The sequence below is a fragment of the Ictalurus furcatus genome, chromosome 7, assembly GCF_023375685.1.
Source record: "Ictalurus furcatus strain D&B chromosome 7, Billie_1.0, whole genome shotgun sequence".
NCBI lineage: Eukaryota > Metazoa > Chordata > Actinopteri > Siluriformes > Ictaluridae > Ictalurus > Ictalurus furcatus.
In genome coordinates, this window is record NC_071261.1 from 28,377,477 (window position 1) to 28,395,781 (window position 18,305).

The following is an 18,305-nucleotide window of genomic DNA, read 5'->3' on the forward strand; positions in this document are numbered from 1 at the left end:
TTATGCCAGAGGACCTGGATGTTTTGTTAGGATACATGGCATCATGGACTCTATCAAATATCAACAGATATTAAATGAAAACCTGACTGCCTCTGACAGAAAGCTTCAAATGGGCCGTGGTTGGATCTTCCAGCAGGACAATGATCCAAAACATACATCAAAATCAACACAAAAATGGTTTACTGACCACAAAATCAAGATCCTGCCATGACCATCCCAGTCCCCTGACCTGAACCCCATAGAAAACCTGTGGGGTGAACTGTAGAGGAGAGTCCACCAGCGTGGACCTCGAAATGTGAAGGATCTGGAGAGATTCTGTATGGAGGAACGCTCTCAGATCCCTTGCCATGTATTCTCCAACCTCGTCAGGCAATATATGAGAAGACTCCGAGCTGTTATCATTTCAAAGGAATGTAGCACAAAGTATTGACTATAAGGGTGCTAATAATTGTTGCACACCTATATTTAACAAAGATATTTTGGGATAAACCTGTGTTATGTTTGTAATTGTTGGATATCCATGAGAGGAGAATATTCTTGTGAATTTTTTGAGCAAAAGATTAAAAGGTTAAACAATAAAGACAATTTTTCACAGCCTTCTTTGCTCTTATTTACCAAGGGTGCCAATATTAGTGGAGGGCACTGCATTTACAGACGTCAAAATGACTGATCGGTTTTGCCGATTAAACGGCACAGATAACTAGAGCTGGGCGATGTGACAAATATATCATATGCTTCTTGAGGGCATTTCTAGGTTACACGGTGCGCATCGCGATACATCATTTAGCTAACAAACTGTCCGCAAAACAGCAGTAAAAATAAACCAAACACAATGATAAACGGAGTTCGACGATGCTTTTCTTCAACACAAAGTTCTCAAAAATGCCATCAAATCAACAGCATCCATTCGGTACCATTTAAGCTGAAATTATTGAAAACTTTTTTTTTTTTTTTAAATACCTCACTATACCAACAATATCTCAAAAAAGTAATTGCGTAATCATTTATCACAGTATCGGTATTATATTCCGTTGTGGGCGTGGCCTCTCGAGGCCAAATAAAAACTGACAAATTTTGTCGTGCTATTTAAAGTGTTTTTTGGTTCAGTTTGGATGTACATCTTTACTTGCATATTTATGAATAGTTTATATAAATGTATAAATATGTATTTTATTTAAAATACTACAGTACATTTTCGTGGTACAGTCAGTACTGTTTATTTTTTGTAATAAATTTCAATGATAGTTTACTTTAAGTATGTTTTCATTCAGTATCGATTTTTAAAGCTATCGGCAGGTAGGTACCGTCCGACTTCGTTATCGGTCTCGGTGAATCTAGTCAGAATACCGTGGAAAGCACGACATTTAAACAGAAAATGAAAAAAGTTTTATTTTACAAAAGACAACCAAGAAGTAGTTTGTTGTAGATTTTCTTTTTCTAGTTGTTACTTGACCGCAGAGGAACGATGAAAATGTAGTCCAGAGGCAAAAATGATTTGTTCAGAAGTTTCACTCTGCATGACGTACAGTACACACTCTGATGTTCACGCGTTTTTTGGGGGTAGGAGGGGGAAATTCCATGAAATCCCACGTGATGAAATTTCAAGCTGTAATAGCGAACTGGAAGGAAGCAGGACAGTCGGACAGGAAGAACGACAAACTGAGCTCTAACTTGTATCTCTGTAACACTGAAGAGATACAAATCTCCACATTGCACCAGGTCTTCACTGGAAGGTTTGGAAAGAGACGCGAGGCTACGCGAGCGCTCCTTTGGCTCTCCAGTCTCTACCCAACACATTCATCAACTCCTCCTCATCTTCCTCCTCCTCACCACTACTTTCGGAGACGTCCTCCAGCATCTCATTCTTCACTTTGTTCTTGACGGCCTCCTGTCTGGCGCGCAACACCTCGACCCTGCGCAGGCACTCGATCTGCTCGTCGATTTCGTCGATCTGCCTCTCGCAGCGCCCTTTCTCGTCCTCCTCGGCCACGATGGCCTCCGATTGGCTGGACACCTGCCGAATCTCTTTCTGAAACTCCTCCCACTCCTTGTCCATGTGGTCCTTCGGAGTCTCCACGTTTCGCACCTTGGCGTCTCGGACCGGGTCATCGAAGAAGCCTTCGGGAATCGCCTCTGCCATTTTGGCTATCTTCTTTACGGGTTCCGCCGCCTTGGCTATGGAGATGGATTGCAAGTGAGACACGCCGGGGGCGGAGGCGGGGGCGGATGCGACTCCAGGGACGCTGCTGTCGAAGAAATCAGCAGGAAGTTCATCAGACGCAGGACCCGGCTGCTTTACGTCGCTTGGAACTTGACCTGATTTATCATCATCATCATCATCATCATCGTATCCAGCTAGGAGTCCGAATCCTGCACTTGGTCCACTTGTAGCAGTCTTACCCTGGAGGAAATCAGCACCTGAGGCTTTAGGCTTTTTCCCATCATACACTTCCGGTTTTGCAGCTTTCCTCTTCAGTGTGGAAGTCTGTGGAGCTTCAGGGACTTTCCCCACGCTCTGCCCCTGTTTGAGCTCTGACACTTTATCTTTGTGCTGTTTTCCCAGCACGTGAGCCTGCCACAGGATCTCGGTCTTGACCTGCACGTTACACAGCACGCAGCTCAGCTGACCCAGGCTGTTGTACTTGGCGTACGGAGACTCGACGCGTTTCTGCCGCTCGGCCTGCTGCTTCTTCTGCCTCATCAGCCGCCGCAGTTCCTCCTGATTCACCACCTTTTTACCTTTCGCTGCTTTAGAGGCCATGGTGTGAAGCGTTAGCTTGAAATTATCGTGTGTAACATCGAGCTGTGCGGTTGGGCTTTGGGCGCAGGAAAATGACGTCACTTTTAGAAGCCGACGGCTACGTTCTAATCTGCGTCATAGTCGCGCGCGTTCGATAACCGCTGTGACGATGAGGGTTTTTATTTATTTTTTTTTAAAGCAAGCTATAAATGTAATTATATGAATAATTATATGAATACATTTATGTGGATGAGGTAATTAGTCACCCAGACCAGTTTATTTTAGATACTGGAGGTCTCTGCACTATATATATATATATATATATATATATATATATAGAGAGAGAGAGAGAGAGAGAGAGAGAGAGATAAATATATATATATATATAGAGAGAGAGAGAGAGAAATATATATATAGAGAGAGCGAGAGATATATATATAGAGAGAGAGAGAAATATATATAGAGAGAAATATATATATATATATAGAGAGAGAGAGAGAGAGAGAGAGAGATAAATATATATATATAGAGAGAGAGAGAAATATATATAGAGAGAGAGAGCGAGATATATATATAGAGAGAGAGAGAAATATATATATATATATATAGAGAGAGAGAGAGAGAGAGAGAGATAAATGTATATAGAGAGAGAGGAGAGCGAGATATATATAAATATATATAGAGAGAGAGACAGACAGAGATATATATATATATATATATATGAGAGAGAGAGAGAGAGAGAGAGAGAGAGAGAGATGAAGGTGAATCAAATGAAAAATTCAACCCATTTAACTTTTTATTCCCCCAAAAGGCAAGGCACCAGATTAGACCTCATCCAAACACCAGAGGGCTCACTTTATTAGGAACACCTGTACACCTCAGCCATCATGTGGCAGCAATGCAATGCATAAGATCATGCAGATACAGGTCAGGAGCTACAGATAAGTTTCACATCGACAATCAGAATTAGGGAAAAAAAAACGTGATCTCTGTGATTTTGACCGTGGTGTAGTTGTTGGTGCCAAACGGGCTGGTTTGTGTATTTCTATAACTGCTGATCTGCTGGCTCTCTAGAGTTTCCTCAGAATAGTGCAATAAAGGAAAAACATCCAGTGAGCAGCAGTTCTGTAGCGGAAATGCCTTGGGTCAACGGAGAACGGCCAGACTGGATCGAGCTGACAGAAAGGCTACAGTGACTCAGATATCCACTCTGTACAACTGTGGTGAGCAGAAAATTATCTCAGAATGCACAACACGTCAAACCTTGAGGTGGATGAGCTACAACAGCAGAAGACCACGTCAGGTTCCACTTCTGTCAGCCAAGAACAGTAGAAGACTGGAAAAATGTAGACTGGTCGGATGAATCTCGATTTCTGCTGAGGCACACCGATGCCTTGAGTCAACAGTCCAGGCTGGTAGAGGAGGTGTAATGTTTTCTTGGGACACTTTGGGCTCATTAACACCAATCAACAGGGGTGTCCAATCTTATCGGCAAAGGGCCGGTGTGGGTGCAGGTTTTCATTCTAACCAACAGAAGCCACACCTGAGTCTAATGAAAGCCAAATCAACTGATTAAACAGGTGGAATCAGGTGTGGTCCTGCTTGGTTGGAATGAAAACCTGCACCCACACCGATCCTTTCCGAATAAGATCGGACACCCCTGCCAATCAATCATGGCTTGAATGCCACAGACTATTTGAGTACTGTTGATGACCATGTGCCACAATTTACCCATCGTCTAATGGCTACTTCCAGCATGATAATGCACCATCACAAAGCAAACGTCATCTCAAACTGGATTCATGAACATTACAATGAGTTCAGTGTTCTTCAGTGGCCTTCCTGCTGACCGGCTCTGACTCCATATATAGACTCCTATCTATCCATCTATCTATCTATCTATATTTATCCTGGTCAGGGGTGTGTTGGACCCAGAGCATATCCTGGGAATACTGCGTGTGAGGTGGGAATACACACTGGATGGAAATGTTTGTTATGACTAACAGCTGAATTGTGAAGAATTACAATGATGCTGAAGTATTTATGTGGCACACAGGGTGCGGTCACAGCTCCAGGGTTAATAGGTGGATGAGCTGTAATAAATTGCCTCTAGGTGTGTGTGTACACATTACACTCTTACAGCAGACAAACCTTTGTGCCAGAGGCTATCAACTTGAAACTTTCACGTGATTACTTTATTTATTAGGTATTTATGAGTAACTGAATTTATATTGAAGCACGCAGCATTATGTTTCATGTACGTTTCAGCACGTGTTTATGTTTACACACGTCCTTTCTTTAACTCTTTAACGTGTCGGTTCGGTTGCGTGTTGTATTAAGCCCTGTTGCTAATCGCCCCCTTGTGAGATTAACGAATTTGTAAACTATAAAATACCAGAAACTGGTTAGAAACCAGCTGTAGCTACAATCCGCCTACTGATGGCTTCTCATTCAAACCTTGGATATTTAACATCACGCTCAAATTTTCCCAGAATATAAACATTAAAATATTTATACACCATCTTCCCCATGACTTGTGAGTAATACGTACAACAAAAAGGCATTTCAGTTGTGAAGGGGAAAAAGAAGAAGAAGGAAAAAAAAAAAAAAAAAGACGTACATAAACATGTGTTTGACTCAAGTGAGTTTATTTACAGTATAAAAAAATTCAAACTCCAGAATGGCCATCTACGGAATATGAAGCCTAGGAATATAAAGCACTAATCATGTACATGTCTCATGAACTCGTTCTATTTAAAATGACATTTACGCCAAATCGGTATCAAAACAGATGATGAACGGAGGGGGGGGGGAAGGGGGCAAAAACTTTCTCCAACACAAAAACGAGAGATCTGTTTACATTAAACAGTATGTCCTGTTAGACACATTATTAAGAGTGATGACAAAGAAAGAAAAAGAAACAAAAAAAAAAACAACCATCTATCTGTGTCATTTACTGAAAAACAAAAAGAGGGGAAAGTAATGTAGGAGTCGTCTTGAGAAACACTGAAATTAACCATCCTTCCCTTTTAAGGCCAAAACAGGAGAAATTATATGCGATCAGAAGATGGAAAGAGGAAAAAAAACAGGCTACTTCTGCTGTTACTGAACCCAAACCGGTCAGGTCTGAACGACGAGAAACAGCGAGGTTAAATTCGGAGCTTATTAAAGAAGACGCACAGCCGCGAGGGCGAATCGAAAATCAGGATGCTCCTCCATCAAAAGTTCGTTGGGTCTCAGTCGCTCACGTCCATGTCCTGTTCTTCGTGGTGGTCGTCCCCGTTCTGCTTGGCCTGTTTCGGGGTGTGCTTGCTGCCGTCGCCGTCGTCGTAGCGTGCGGGAGAGGAGCCCGAATCGTCGGAATCCTTCGCCTCGCGCTCCTTCTCGCTGTCGTAGCCTTGCTCCTCCTCGTCGTAGTCTCGCGTCACCTGCACAAGATAAAGGAGCCATGTAACACTCGCACGTAGCCCTGCGTTCACACCGGCGAGCGACACGTAGATTCTTGTAGTAGCAGCGGCAAGAATGTTTACACGGAAGTGAAAACTGTGTGATCTACATTACGCGTCGGGATTCTTTAACAGATTAGCAGCGCGAGTTAACTACACGAGCTCGCCCGATAAGCCTGTACCATCTCTACGTCACGTTCTAACTACTTAAACAGGTCTCACACACACGTTATGACAGTTTTTATATATTATATATATATATAAATAAAATAAACAAAACTCGGTCTTCATATAAATACAGTTTTGCATCATCAAATTCACAAAGTAGACTTAACGAGAGCATTTCGACAGCACCTTCACGTCTCGTTTCTCGCTATCGGACGTCCGCTCTCTCTCCTTGTCTTTGCTCTTTTTCTTCTTGGTGGAGGAGCGGTCGGGCTCGTCGCGACTGCGCTCTCGGTCCACTCTCCTGTCCCGCTCGCGCTCTCGGTCCTTCTCCCTTTCCCGATCTCTCTTCTTCTCCTTCTTGTGTCTGTAGGAGAAAACAGGTGGGGAACAATCATGACGCACACAGTTTACTCTGAAGAGACAAGAGTCACAGGAAGAGGCCGACTTACTGACTTTACGAACCGCCGCTTCGATATTTTGTAACGTTACCGCGAGTCACGTTAAATGAATACGTGCCTCCGGATCTACCTCCGTTATATTAAATGGACGAGTGCAGTGTTTAGTGGATGTTTTTGAACGCAAGCTCGGGGTTTCTGATTTGAGACGTGGCTCATGACGACAATCACGACGACAGCGGGACGCTTCAATGCCATGGTTAAATTAATACGTACCATCTACCTCCACTCAAACTAGTGCCGTCTCAAATTATTCATTATATTCAGCATATTTGTGATGCAACCGATTTGTGAGTAAAAGCTGTCAAGTCGAATTTTTAGCTCAGGAATTATTTAATTTTTAAGAGCTTAATTATTTAAAAACTGATTTTTACAAGTTTTTTTTTCTTCAAAACCCTGGTTTTTATAAGGTTTCTGTGTCAGTGGTGGGGGGGTTGGCGGAGTAGTGTGAATAAAACTCACCTTCTTGGTGAGGGTGTCCTGGATGCTCTTCTCTTAGGAGATCTCCGTGGAGATCGGCTGATGCTCCTTCTTCGTCTCCTGTGTTAAAGAGAAAAACGGATAAACCACACTTCTAACACCACCACAAAAAGTAGCGTGTGAAACATAATAAAGGACACTATAAGCATGAAAACACCAAAAGGGGGTGTCTAAGTGCAGTACTGAGACAGGTTTATGAGTTTGAGACCGATCTGAGAAGCTTTCAGATTAAAACACAAAATTTCATCAAATTATTTTACAGCCCCGAAGGAATATTGAAGACTCCTTATATCCTTTCAAAAATAAATAAAAAAACTTGCGATTTTCTTTCCCCCCTTGCAAATACAATGCAAGCAATTTCATGCAAAGATGAATCAATACATGCATTTAGACACCACTTCCACCAATCTCACACAGAGGAATGGGTTTGGCTTGAGACAGTGTGATAACTGTATAAAGTTATTAAAGCTAAGCACATGAGGCTCCCGGCCGGAGCGTGGAGAAGATGGTTGAGGTTAAAACATTTACCGGCTCGTGCTTCTAGATCTCCTGGCGGTGCTGTAGCTCTTTGGAGGCGTTTTAGAGCGTTTCTTGTCTTTCTCCTCTTTCTTTCTATCCCTGAGGACGAGAGAGAAGCACCTTCATGGAGGCCCATTTTTTTTTTTTTTTTGTTTCTCCATACCAGACTTTTCTACGCTCGCCAGAGGCCAGTTTCCTCTGCGTCGCTCGGCTTCGTATTAAAACACTTTGGAGAGTAACGTGGTTCAGAGGCGCGAGACGGCCGCGTTAACACGCCGCGGTATTCAACACGGCACATTTCTATCGAGTTACTGAGCTCGTTTCGTGTTTTCTTTCCCCCTTTCTTTTAAAACTGTTTACTGCACAGCATTCCCTGACACAAAACATGCTACATTTTAAGAGAGCTGACTGATTCATTAATTCAGCTGCATCTTTAAATGAAGTTTCCTGGTGTGTTACCTAGCAACAACAATGAATTCTGTCGTTGTAAATGCCCAGATTCACCAACCATCTGGCAAAATAAACATCACACATACTGCAGACTGTCACCCGAACGAAAGAAGAAGAAGAAGAGAAAAAAAACCCCACTTCAATAGTTTACAGATAGCATTAGGTGGGGGCGATCTGGCAAAAAGTATCATATCACCATTTCTTAACGCTGGATCACGACGTGATTATTTCACGTCGGTGAAAGCCGCATCCAGACGAGACGTCCGTATTTTACAGGTGCTACTCCGTGGTTTTACTTCCGTCCTCCTCTGAGAAAATGTACAGGCCCAATAACCCACCAAACCTCAGCAGTCGACTCGTTTTTCAGTCCGCATACACATCTATGATATTCTATGCAGATGTTGCCTCACGTTGGAAAAAAAAATAAAATAAAAATGTTTGACTGCTGCTCCTTGCCATATATTTTATATTTAGTCTCGTAGGGCGTGCATCAGCGACTCTGCTTCAGATATCAAACATCCCGAATAAAAAAAAAAAGAAGAAAACCCCACGCATTAGCAGACGCACACGACTAACGACGAGCAGGAGAAGTTAAATCGTTAAGAAAAGCGAGATCCTGCATTATGATTAAAGGAGACGTTATGATGGAAGTTACAGGCAGAAAGCGTTATTTTATATTCACACGCGCACAAGATCAGCTCGAGTAGTTACGTCGCTGCCGGTACCTTAACTATCGAACAACACAAAAACATCTGGGTTCAGAGGAAACACACCCAACTAGAACCTCGCTCCTCCTGTGGCCATTTTATCGCTGTCCAGATGTGAGACTTTTACCGCTGACGAGAAAACGTATCGCGCACGCCTCCACGATCGACCGGTCCGATCAGAATAAGGCTTAAGTTACTAAACACAGCAGCCAGACTCAGACCGCTATGGCCAAGGTAACTTTCTCAACTAAGTTTAAAATTAACGTGCACTTTAATACCAAGAAACGACATGGAGTTAAATAAATAAATAAAATGTCCGCATGCTACTCTTATAAAGCGATGAACAGAAAACGATTTAAAAACGACGAACAGAGTAAATGTTTGTAAATTAGTGTGCTGTGCGAGATGACTAAAGCTTCCCGTTAGTACTATACACGGATGAGTCTGTGGCAGTGCTGAGATTCTCTCGAACCTGGATTTGCTGGAGGAGCGTCGGCCGCGGTCTCTGGAGCGGGATCTCCTCCTCCTGGGGCTCCGGGAGCGTCTGCGGCTCCGGGATCGCGAGCGTCTCCGAGACCTGCTGCCCGACCTCCTACGGAGCGAATGTTCAGTTAGAGCACTTCAGCGTTTGAGGTATGTGGAACTAGCATTTTCTTGCATCAAGCTACATTTAGGAAAGAAGCCCCGCCCCCATTTGAAGAGACTTGCGTTAAAAGACTACAAAATAATAATAAAAAAAATGTTAGAAGGAAAGAAAAAGAAAAAACAAACAACAAAACACTTTTGACCTTTTTGGACCGAAACCGAATAACTAGTAGGTTGCATAAAAGTGCACGCGCGTGCGCACACACACACACACACACACACAACAATGGCTCACATGGTGTTGGGTGATATGACTATAATATTGATATCAAGATAAGTCACAATACACTTCTGAGATATCATGGATATATCGTAATTGTTCTTAGAAATAATTATAAGCAGCTGATGTGATGTTAAATTTGTACTTAATCTTTAAAACTGTTACTTAATAAAATATTACTTATTTACATGTACATTCATTTACTGTAAATATGTTTATGAATAATAAACTAATCAATACAGTATTGCTGAGAGTGTGAGAAAATAGACATACCTTTGAGAATCTAACGTATTTAACGTGACGGTTTATTACCTGTGTCGGGAGCGAGAGCGGGATCTCCTGCGTCTGGATCTAGACCTGGATCTGGAGCGGGAATGCTTGCGCTTGCTGTCTTTTTTACCTGGAAAAAAAAATTACCACCACTTCTATCTCTGCACTTTATCGAACAAGGAGGAAAACGATGCAGTTGTGTGTTTTGGGGACGATGTACTCACTGCCGGGCTCGATCGCAGCCGAGATGAGAGACTGCGCCTCTCGGACTCTCTTCATGGCTTCCTCGATTTCCTTGTTGGAAGCGTCTGACTTCAGACCCATGCTCGCTGCCATCGGGTTCATCCTGCAAGACGACAGGTTTTTACGTCAGACTCGCTTTGGAATACGCGTTTACACAGATACCTAACAAGCATAGCAGACTCACGTTGGATCCACAGACGTCATCAGCTTCAGAATCTGATCAGCAGAGAGAGCCTATAAAAATAAATAATAATAAAAAAACATCTCGGGTCATGCTGCAAACAAACGGGGGCAATTGAAATGAATTAACAGTAAACAAAAGCCATGCGCACTCACCTGGGGGGCCATGCCGGCTCCAGGTAACATGGCGGGACCACCGAGCGCACCCAGAACACCACCTCCCATCTAAGAATGTAGACAGTGGGTTCTTTAGTGTTTTTTTTTTTAAAAAAATGACAGTCATACCAAGTCACACCTATAAATATACAGAGCGTCCCACAAGTCCATCGTCATACACTTTAATCTACGTTTTAGGTTTTAGAATCCGTCATTCCCCAGGGATCGGTTCAAATACCAGGTTCTGTTACATTTTATTGTTGGTGTGATATTTAATTTGACACTCTGAATTATCTTTTGTTTATTTCATCCATCAATGTGACACTTGAACTTGTCTACCACTCATAGGTTTTTGTAAATAAATGTAAAATAATCAATGAACGACTGTCAGCTCAGCTAACATATTTGTGAATGCACGCGAACAACCAAATTGATTTATTTTAAAACATCTCATTTGAATATATTTTGATACATTTAACAAAAAAATATATATATTATATACATATTTAAAACATTTTAAAAACTTTCCTATGGACTACCTGCAATTACACCACTGACCAGTAGGGGGTCCGCGGACACACTGCACTAGACAGTAGAGTACACGGTGCAGTCTAAGTGTACGGTACGTCAAATGGGACATAACTTTAGCATTTACTCTCCGAAGCGTGTTTTCGGAACAGAAGTAACGTAGGGAGTAAATGTACCGCACGCAGACCAACTAACCGATGAGATTCATTGACAATGGTTTTCATAATCGATTAGTTGTTGCATCTCTACTTCTGATGTCTATCCTTTTGCATCGTATTTTTGCACATCACGTGCACGGTTAGCAAAAATAGTCCATTCTTCCCTCATGCTTTTGACTGAGCGTCGTTATCTAGGACGAGAGTTTATGAAGGGGAGGGGGTTTAATCGGTGAAACTATGGTACGGTCCTCTCTTTACTGAAGATGGCAGACTTTAAGCGACCAGCTGTACAACTCATGGGCGTTTACACGACTCCTACACACACACACACACACACGGCATGGCCAAAAGTATGTGGACACCTGACCATCAGACCCATACGTGGCACCTTCATCAGTGCCTGATCTAATCTCAATAACGCTCTTGTAGCTGAATGAGCACGATTCCCCACAGCCACGCTCCAAAATCTCGCAGAAAGCCTTCCCAGAAGAGTGCCGCTTATTATAACCGCAAAAGCAGGGAATAAACCTGGAACGGGACGTTTAACAAGCAACGTTCGGGTCAGGTGTCCACAAACTTTCGGTTGTTCTGTTGTCAGACCTGGCTCGACGCAAAATAGCTGCCGCTGTCCTTCGTGTAAAGCTGAACGACACGGACCTTTTCACATAGCAAAGGGCTAAAAAGTAATGACACGCCACAGCTTTAAAAACAGGATTACAGACTGCGTGTTACCGATGCAAGAGGGTTGGGGGTCGGAAGCAGTCCTCCTCCTGGAAGAAGCCCGGCCACGGCGTTGGCAGGCGCCATCAGCGACAGAGCTTTCGACTCGTCCGGGATCACACCTTCAAGATGAAGAAAGTCGGAATTAAAACCCGAGACACGAATCTCTGACAAGCTCAAGAAGGGGAGAGAGACAGAGACACAGGACAGAACATTCAGATTTTCAGCCAATAAACATACTCGCCTCCAAATGCCATTACCACCTGCGTCTCTTTCTCTTATTATTACGTATCTTTTGATTTTTTTTTTCTGTCCAAGTCACAAGACTAAAATGGGGAAATTTCATTTAAAAAAAAAAAAAAAGAAGAAGTAAAAAAAAAAAAAAAAAAAAAAAAAGACACACTACTCCAATTAATACTGCCAAGATGTGATCACCTGGACGCGTGTTATTTAAGTCATGAACCAAACGTGAGCGAGCACAGTGGCTTCTCCGGGTGATGTGCTTTCAACTTTTCATATAGACGTTTTATGAACAAGCGACTCACGTTGGCAGCTTCGCTAAAAGCACACAGAGAAAGATCGAGATACACAACACAAAAACACGTTCAGAGATTGTGGCGATCAACAGTAAATAATGCTTCAAAGTACTTTTTTTTCTCTCCTTCACTAAAATCACTTACAAAAAAAAAAAAAAGAAGAAGGAGGAGTTACGACTACACATTCAATTGCACGTCACGTTTTTAACTCTTTTGGGCTTTTGCTGGAGACTGTCCTTACCTGGTGTCTCGCAGGATCGCTAGCCTAACCACAGCACACATGCTAACACGTGCTCTTACATCACATTACGCTCTTACAGCAAATGCTTCAAGAGTTGTTTTTTTTTTTTTGTTTAAACTTCAGTCCCAACAAAAGCCTGAAATATTGTGTGTGTGCGGGGGATGATATTTCACAATTTGGTCAGGTCATTACACATGGATGAACTTTGCAATCTTGACAACATTTAAAACAAAAACAATAATGAACAAGCACATTAGGGAAGAAGATAAAAAAAAAAAAAAGATTTGCTGCAGGAGACAAAACTGTAGGGCTGTATTTTCGATTTTCATTTTCGGGACACGGCCTGGTAAACAGGACTGGCAGAGCCAGGAAAAAGAACTGTAAAACACAACAACAAAAACAAAGAGACCACTGTTAAAGAGAGGAAAGAAAATCACACCCGTCTTTTTTCTTTTTTTTTTTTCACACATCATGTGGAGTCCACCTAGTACATCACAAACCACATAGCTAACGTGAAAATGCTATTTATTTCTTTCTTTATTTATTTAGGCTAACTTCCTCTTCCCTCAGGAACCCAATCCTAGCATCATGTGTATTTCATTTGATATGAAAGATGGAAGAAAGAAAAAAAAAAAAAAAAAACAGCTTATAATAATATTTCATATGTACAATGTCTGGATCAATCCATATGGAGTCACTTCAGTGGTTTAAAAAAACAAAAATAAAAAGGAAATGTTTGACACAACCACAATGTTTTATGTGGAGAACTAGTGGCATGTCGGCAAACTACGCACAATTAACATAATATACACCTAGGAGAAAGAGAGAGACGGGGGAGAGAGAGAGAGAGAGAGAGGGGGAGTAATACAGAGAGAAACAAACAAGAAGAGAGGGGTGGATTGGGGGCAAAAAGGTGTGGCGGCTGGCGTTTTGTAATTGCCTACAGTCGCCTGTTGGCAGGGAGAGGACCACTTTCAGCCTTCAGGGAGGGGGCTCTGCGTTTGCCTTCTCCACTACAAAAACCACACACACACAAACAAACAAGAGAACATTTTTAATAGGAGACAGTCTAAAATGATGAACTGGTGGTGGTGGTGAAGGGGCACGACAAAACATGAGCAGGATAATGAATATGAGCGCGTTTGTCCGTTTTGTCCCCTTTGTAGTACCTTTTTTTTTGCCGCTTGTCTCGGTCTCGGCAAGTCCAAGATCCTGGAGCAGACTGTTGATACACTGATAACTTTAATAACCCTTATATACGTTCATGTGTATGTGTTAGAGCAAGAGATGCGTCCTTGCAAGCGCGTCCCGCTCAGGGCTCGTATTTTAACCACTACATGCACGGCAGCGTTCAGAGGAGAGCGTCTGTCCCTTCCCTCTCGTCTTTAATGAAAGACTGCTTAGCAGATCCGAGAGCGCGGTTTAGGAAATGATAAGTCCTGTACGCTGAAATATGCACCGCTTTAACGATTAAAGTGGATAAGAGTATAGTTAAATGGTTGAACTCCCAGCCTAACACACACGGTACTGCACAGTTTAGTACTTTCCTTCCATTTGCAGAGATAGAATATTAGACGACAAATTAAAGGAGCGGTCTGAGATTAACTTTTTTTATTTATTTTTTTTTTTTACAGCCCTCCAAACTGACCCCGCTCCTTGCCGTGAAACTATCGCTGCATTCGACTTCGAAAGTAGATTTCTACCTTGACACCTTCGACATATGGATTTTGGAGGGAATTATCTCGTAGATGACAAGACTTGGAATTGCGGCCGAGTTGAACGCAGCACGCGCATGCCTCAGGAGTTGCCTCTTAAGGAAAAGAGGGCGTGGCAAATTGGCTTAGCAAGAAATAAATAAATAAATTAAAATCGTAGACCTAGTCCTAAATGAAAAACTAGCAAGATCAGTCACTGGGAAACATGTCAAATCTGTATAGTATTGTATGGTGTGTGTGTGTGTGTATAGTAATGTTATGTAATTACAGGCCCAGAAATGCACTTAAAATGTTACAAACCGCACCTTTAAGCAAATTAAGGAAGGAAAGGTCTTAATCGTGCAGGCCAAAAGATCTGCCGTAACTAAGCTTGGTACGATTGTATCAGGAATCACGGACAGACTGACGGAGCCCGACAAGTCGGACGATTTAAACAAACTGTTGTATCTCGTGATGTTTCCTTTCAGCCCTGTACAAGCCTTAACTCTAACAGCTACGTTTGCTGTAATGATGTGACGTGTCCACGACAGGCATTACGCATGTCTGGCCACGCCCACTTTCTCTGCAATGAACCCCAGAACGAACTCGCAGTCTTGATGCACACCAGGCACCATTTAGGAGAGATCAGCAGCTCAGATCATATTAAACTCTAAGGGTAAATTGTTGTTTTTCGGTGCATCCCTGTTCATCAGCTGCGAGGAGGAAACGTGCACTCTCCGTTTCATTGCCGTATAAATCAGTGGCGAGATACCGGTTCGATCTGCTTTAAACAAGTGATGGGAGGAGTTCACAAAGAGAACCGAGTGTCTGTACATCAGTCTGCCAAAGGAAACACGTGACTGACGTGAGGGCGAATACCGGGAGGTACCAACCTTCTGCGTAGGGCACAACTATAAGAGCCCTGTCCACAAAGACCGTGTTAGTGAGGTGCTGGGAAACGCCGACCGACTCCTGCTCGTTAAACCTCACGAAGCACACGCGCGATGTCACCGGCATGGTGGAGTCACTGCAACACACACAACAGGAATAACCTTACTGTCAATACACATCTTATAGAATAATAATAAAAACAAACAAAAAAAAACACCACACTTTTGTAAATACCCGAAGGTCAAGATGATCAATATTTCATCTTCAGTAACTGCTTTATCTAGCAGTGCCAGTTTTTAACCCCTTTCCTTTCAAACATGTTTCAGAGGCCGTTGGATGAATTTTCTGATTCTGTATCAGACTACTAGACCAATTCTCCAATTCCGTACTGTACCAGAGACTACTGGACCGCTTTCCCGGTTCCGTATCAGAGACTACTGGACCGCTTTCCCGGTTCCGTAATCAGATGTTTCTGTATATTTGACCACCCCAATATCTATATAAAGCTCCAATAAGAGTCTCAACCCACAATATTTCTGAATATAAACAGATATAATTGTTACCTTACCAGTGATTACACTAACTCTACTTCTTAACGCTATGTCCATCATCTAGTCAGTGTATTCTGTTTGAAAGGTCTGAAAGAACACGACTAGATGCATCAAATTTGAACAATGAACAGAAATCGTATTCTACTTGCTCTGTTTTTAAATAACTGAAGACAAAGTCAGAATATTTGATCGGTAATTGTTTATAGGGAAATAACCCACATCCATTCATTTAATTTCACGTGTTATTATTATTGAACCACACCAGATTATTAGAAATGTCCACAAAACCTCAGACCTTAATTTTGCGAATATAATCTGCAAAAAAACCTTATAACCAACCTGCTTTTTCGCCTTTACTTTAATTATCATTATTTTTTATTTCCTCTATATGCTCCACATTTTATTTAGCTGCAGTTTTGCCATAGTATTTGTATATTATCATTTCTCTTCAATAACAACAACAGTAATAATAATAACAATAATAATAATAATAATAATAACAATAATAATGTTATCAAGCCTTAAATGAGCCTGAACAGGCTAAACAGGACCTGCAGTTTTAACGCAAACAAATAAAAACCACATTTAAATCATTAAGTCGGTTATTTAACGAATAAATATCAAGTATATAACTTGAAAACCATAACAGCAAGAACAACACATTAAACGTGTGATGTTTCGTGGCTGAAACTATCACTCTGAGCGGAAAAAGCTGCACAAAAACCACGCTAGGCGGTTAGCATGCTAATCAAGTAGCTATGCTAAGCTAAGCTAACGAGGCTAAAAAGCGCGGCCTACTCTTCTTCGCCTGTTACTAAAGACATTACAAAGGATTTCCACCGCATACATCAGCACGAAACGCATATTAGACGATATCTCTGAGATATAAAGCGCAGTATTCTCCTCTGGAGGTTCTTCTACTCACTCAGGAGGGAAGAGTTTGAGCTCCTCGACGGTTCCCAGGAAGCCGAACAGAGTGCGCATCTGCTCCGAGGTGGCGCTCGGAGACACGTTAGTCACCTGCACAACGTTCGTCCCGGAGCTCATCTTGAAAGAAAGAAAGAATAATCACAAGCCCAAACACTGGATCTACACAGCGCTTCAGAGAGGCGTCTACAAACACCGTGTGAGGAACCGGGGCGGAAATCTAACACTCAAACTACCGCTCTCCTCCTCGCTGCAGGCCGGAGCGCGAGCGCGTCCATCTACTGACTCTGGAGCAGCGGAAGCGTCCCACGGCTACACAAACCGGAAATGCGTCACCAGGCCAGCGCCGCGCGCTTTGAAACGGTTCCCCCCTCCGGCCCTTTTGGAAAGGAGACATATCTTAAAAATATGACTGGAATAAAGTTGGTTTGACGTTCGATATTCGCGGATATGTGGAAATTAAGGGACCGTCTCTAAAGTTACATACGACATTTTTAAACACGTTTCTAACTTCAATAGCATTTGAAGGGAATGACTTACAGTCATATACCCCACTGTAAAGTGTTCATCTAGGTGTCAGGTAATCTAAAAGGTGTGCGTCATACCTGTACATCATTCCCTTCAAATGCTATTGAGCTTTACATAAGGGTATATTTTGTGTATGGGCCCATTCTGCAGTGAAATTCATGTCTAATTTACATGTTATTTAATAGCTTATTTTGATAAATATCAAAAAATCTAAAAAGGTGTGCCTCATATCTGACACCCAGATGAACACTTTCCAGTTGGATATATGACTGTAAGTCATTCCCTTCGAATGCTATTGAAGTTAGAAACGTGTATAACAATGTCGTATGTAACTTTAGAGACGGTCCCTTAATTCCCGCATATCCGCGAATATCGAACGTCAAACCAACTTTATTCCAGTAAAAATATTTATTTATCTCGCTGAGTAATTTTTTTGTTTGTTTCATATATGAATGTATAAAATTCTAAACAGTCTTGCGCAGGGTTCTGACGAGTTCACCAATTTAAATGGCAACGATCGATGATAAATGATGATAAATCGGTTATTATCTACTGTAACTGATGATAAATCGGTTATTATCTACTGTAACTGATGATAAATCGGTTATTATCTACTATAACTGATGATAAATCGGTTATTATCTACTATAACTGATGATAAATCGATTGTTATCTATTATAACTGATGATGCATTATTATCGACTATAGCTGATGATTCATCGATTATTATCTACTATAACTGATGATTCATAGATTATTATCTATTAGAATTGATGATAAATCGATTATTATCTACTATAACTGATAATTCATTGAGTATTATCTACTATAATTGATGATAAATCGATTAT

General features: G+C 41.9%; 2 protein-coding genes across 2 annotated transcripts; both read right to left on the reverse strand.

Moving 5' to 3' along the window:
* Nucleotides 1–1,371: 1,371 nt before the first annotated feature.
* znf830 (zinc finger protein 830) lies at nucleotides 1,372–2,836 on the reverse strand. The gene has a single exon (XM_053629651.1). The coding sequence runs from the start codon at nucleotides 2,759–2,761 to the stop codon at nucleotides 1,754–1,756; it is 1,008 nt and encodes a 335-aa protein (XP_053485626.1). The 5' UTR covers nucleotides 2,762–2,836; the 3' UTR covers nucleotides 1,372–1,753.
* A 2,531-nt stretch (nucleotides 2,837–5,367) lies between these two features.
* LOC128610377 (serine/arginine-rich splicing factor 11) lies at nucleotides 5,368–17,221 on the reverse strand. The gene is made up of 12 exons (XM_053629649.1): nucleotides 16,924–17,221; nucleotides 15,450–15,583; nucleotides 12,098–12,207; nucleotides 10,680–10,748; nucleotides 10,528–10,577; nucleotides 10,325–10,446; nucleotides 10,143–10,230; nucleotides 9,438–9,557; nucleotides 7,818–7,907; nucleotides 7,272–7,349; nucleotides 6,541–6,718; nucleotides 5,368–6,168 (listed from the first exon to the last, which is right to left on the reverse strand). Exons 1-12 carry the CDS (start codon nucleotides 17,043–17,045, stop codon nucleotides 5,977–5,979), a joined length of 1,353 nt encoding a protein of 450 aa, XP_053485624.1. The 5' UTR covers nucleotides 17,046–17,221; the 3' UTR covers nucleotides 5,368–5,976.
* Between the last annotated feature and the right edge of the window lie 1,084 nt (nucleotides 17,222–18,305).

Excerpts from the sequence above, each read along its gene's own strand:
- LOC128610377 (XM_053629649.1), bottom strand. The coding sequence starts at position 17,045 with ATGAGCTCCGGGACGAACGTTGTGCAGGTGACTAACGTGTCTCCGAGC. Across the intron at positions 12,208-15,449 it reads AGTTGTGCCCTACGCAGAAG|GTGTGATCCCGGACGAGTCG; the intron begins GTTGGTACCTCC and ends TTCATCTTGAAG. Across the intron at positions 7,908-9,437 it reads CGCTCCTCCAGCAAATCCAG|GGATAGAAAGAAAGAGGAGA; the intron begins GTTCGAGAGAAT and ends TCTCGTCCTCAG.
- znf830 (XM_053629651.1), bottom strand. The coding sequence starts at position 2,761 with ATGGCCTCTAAAGCAGCGAAAGGTAAAAAGGTGGTGAATCAGGAGGAA.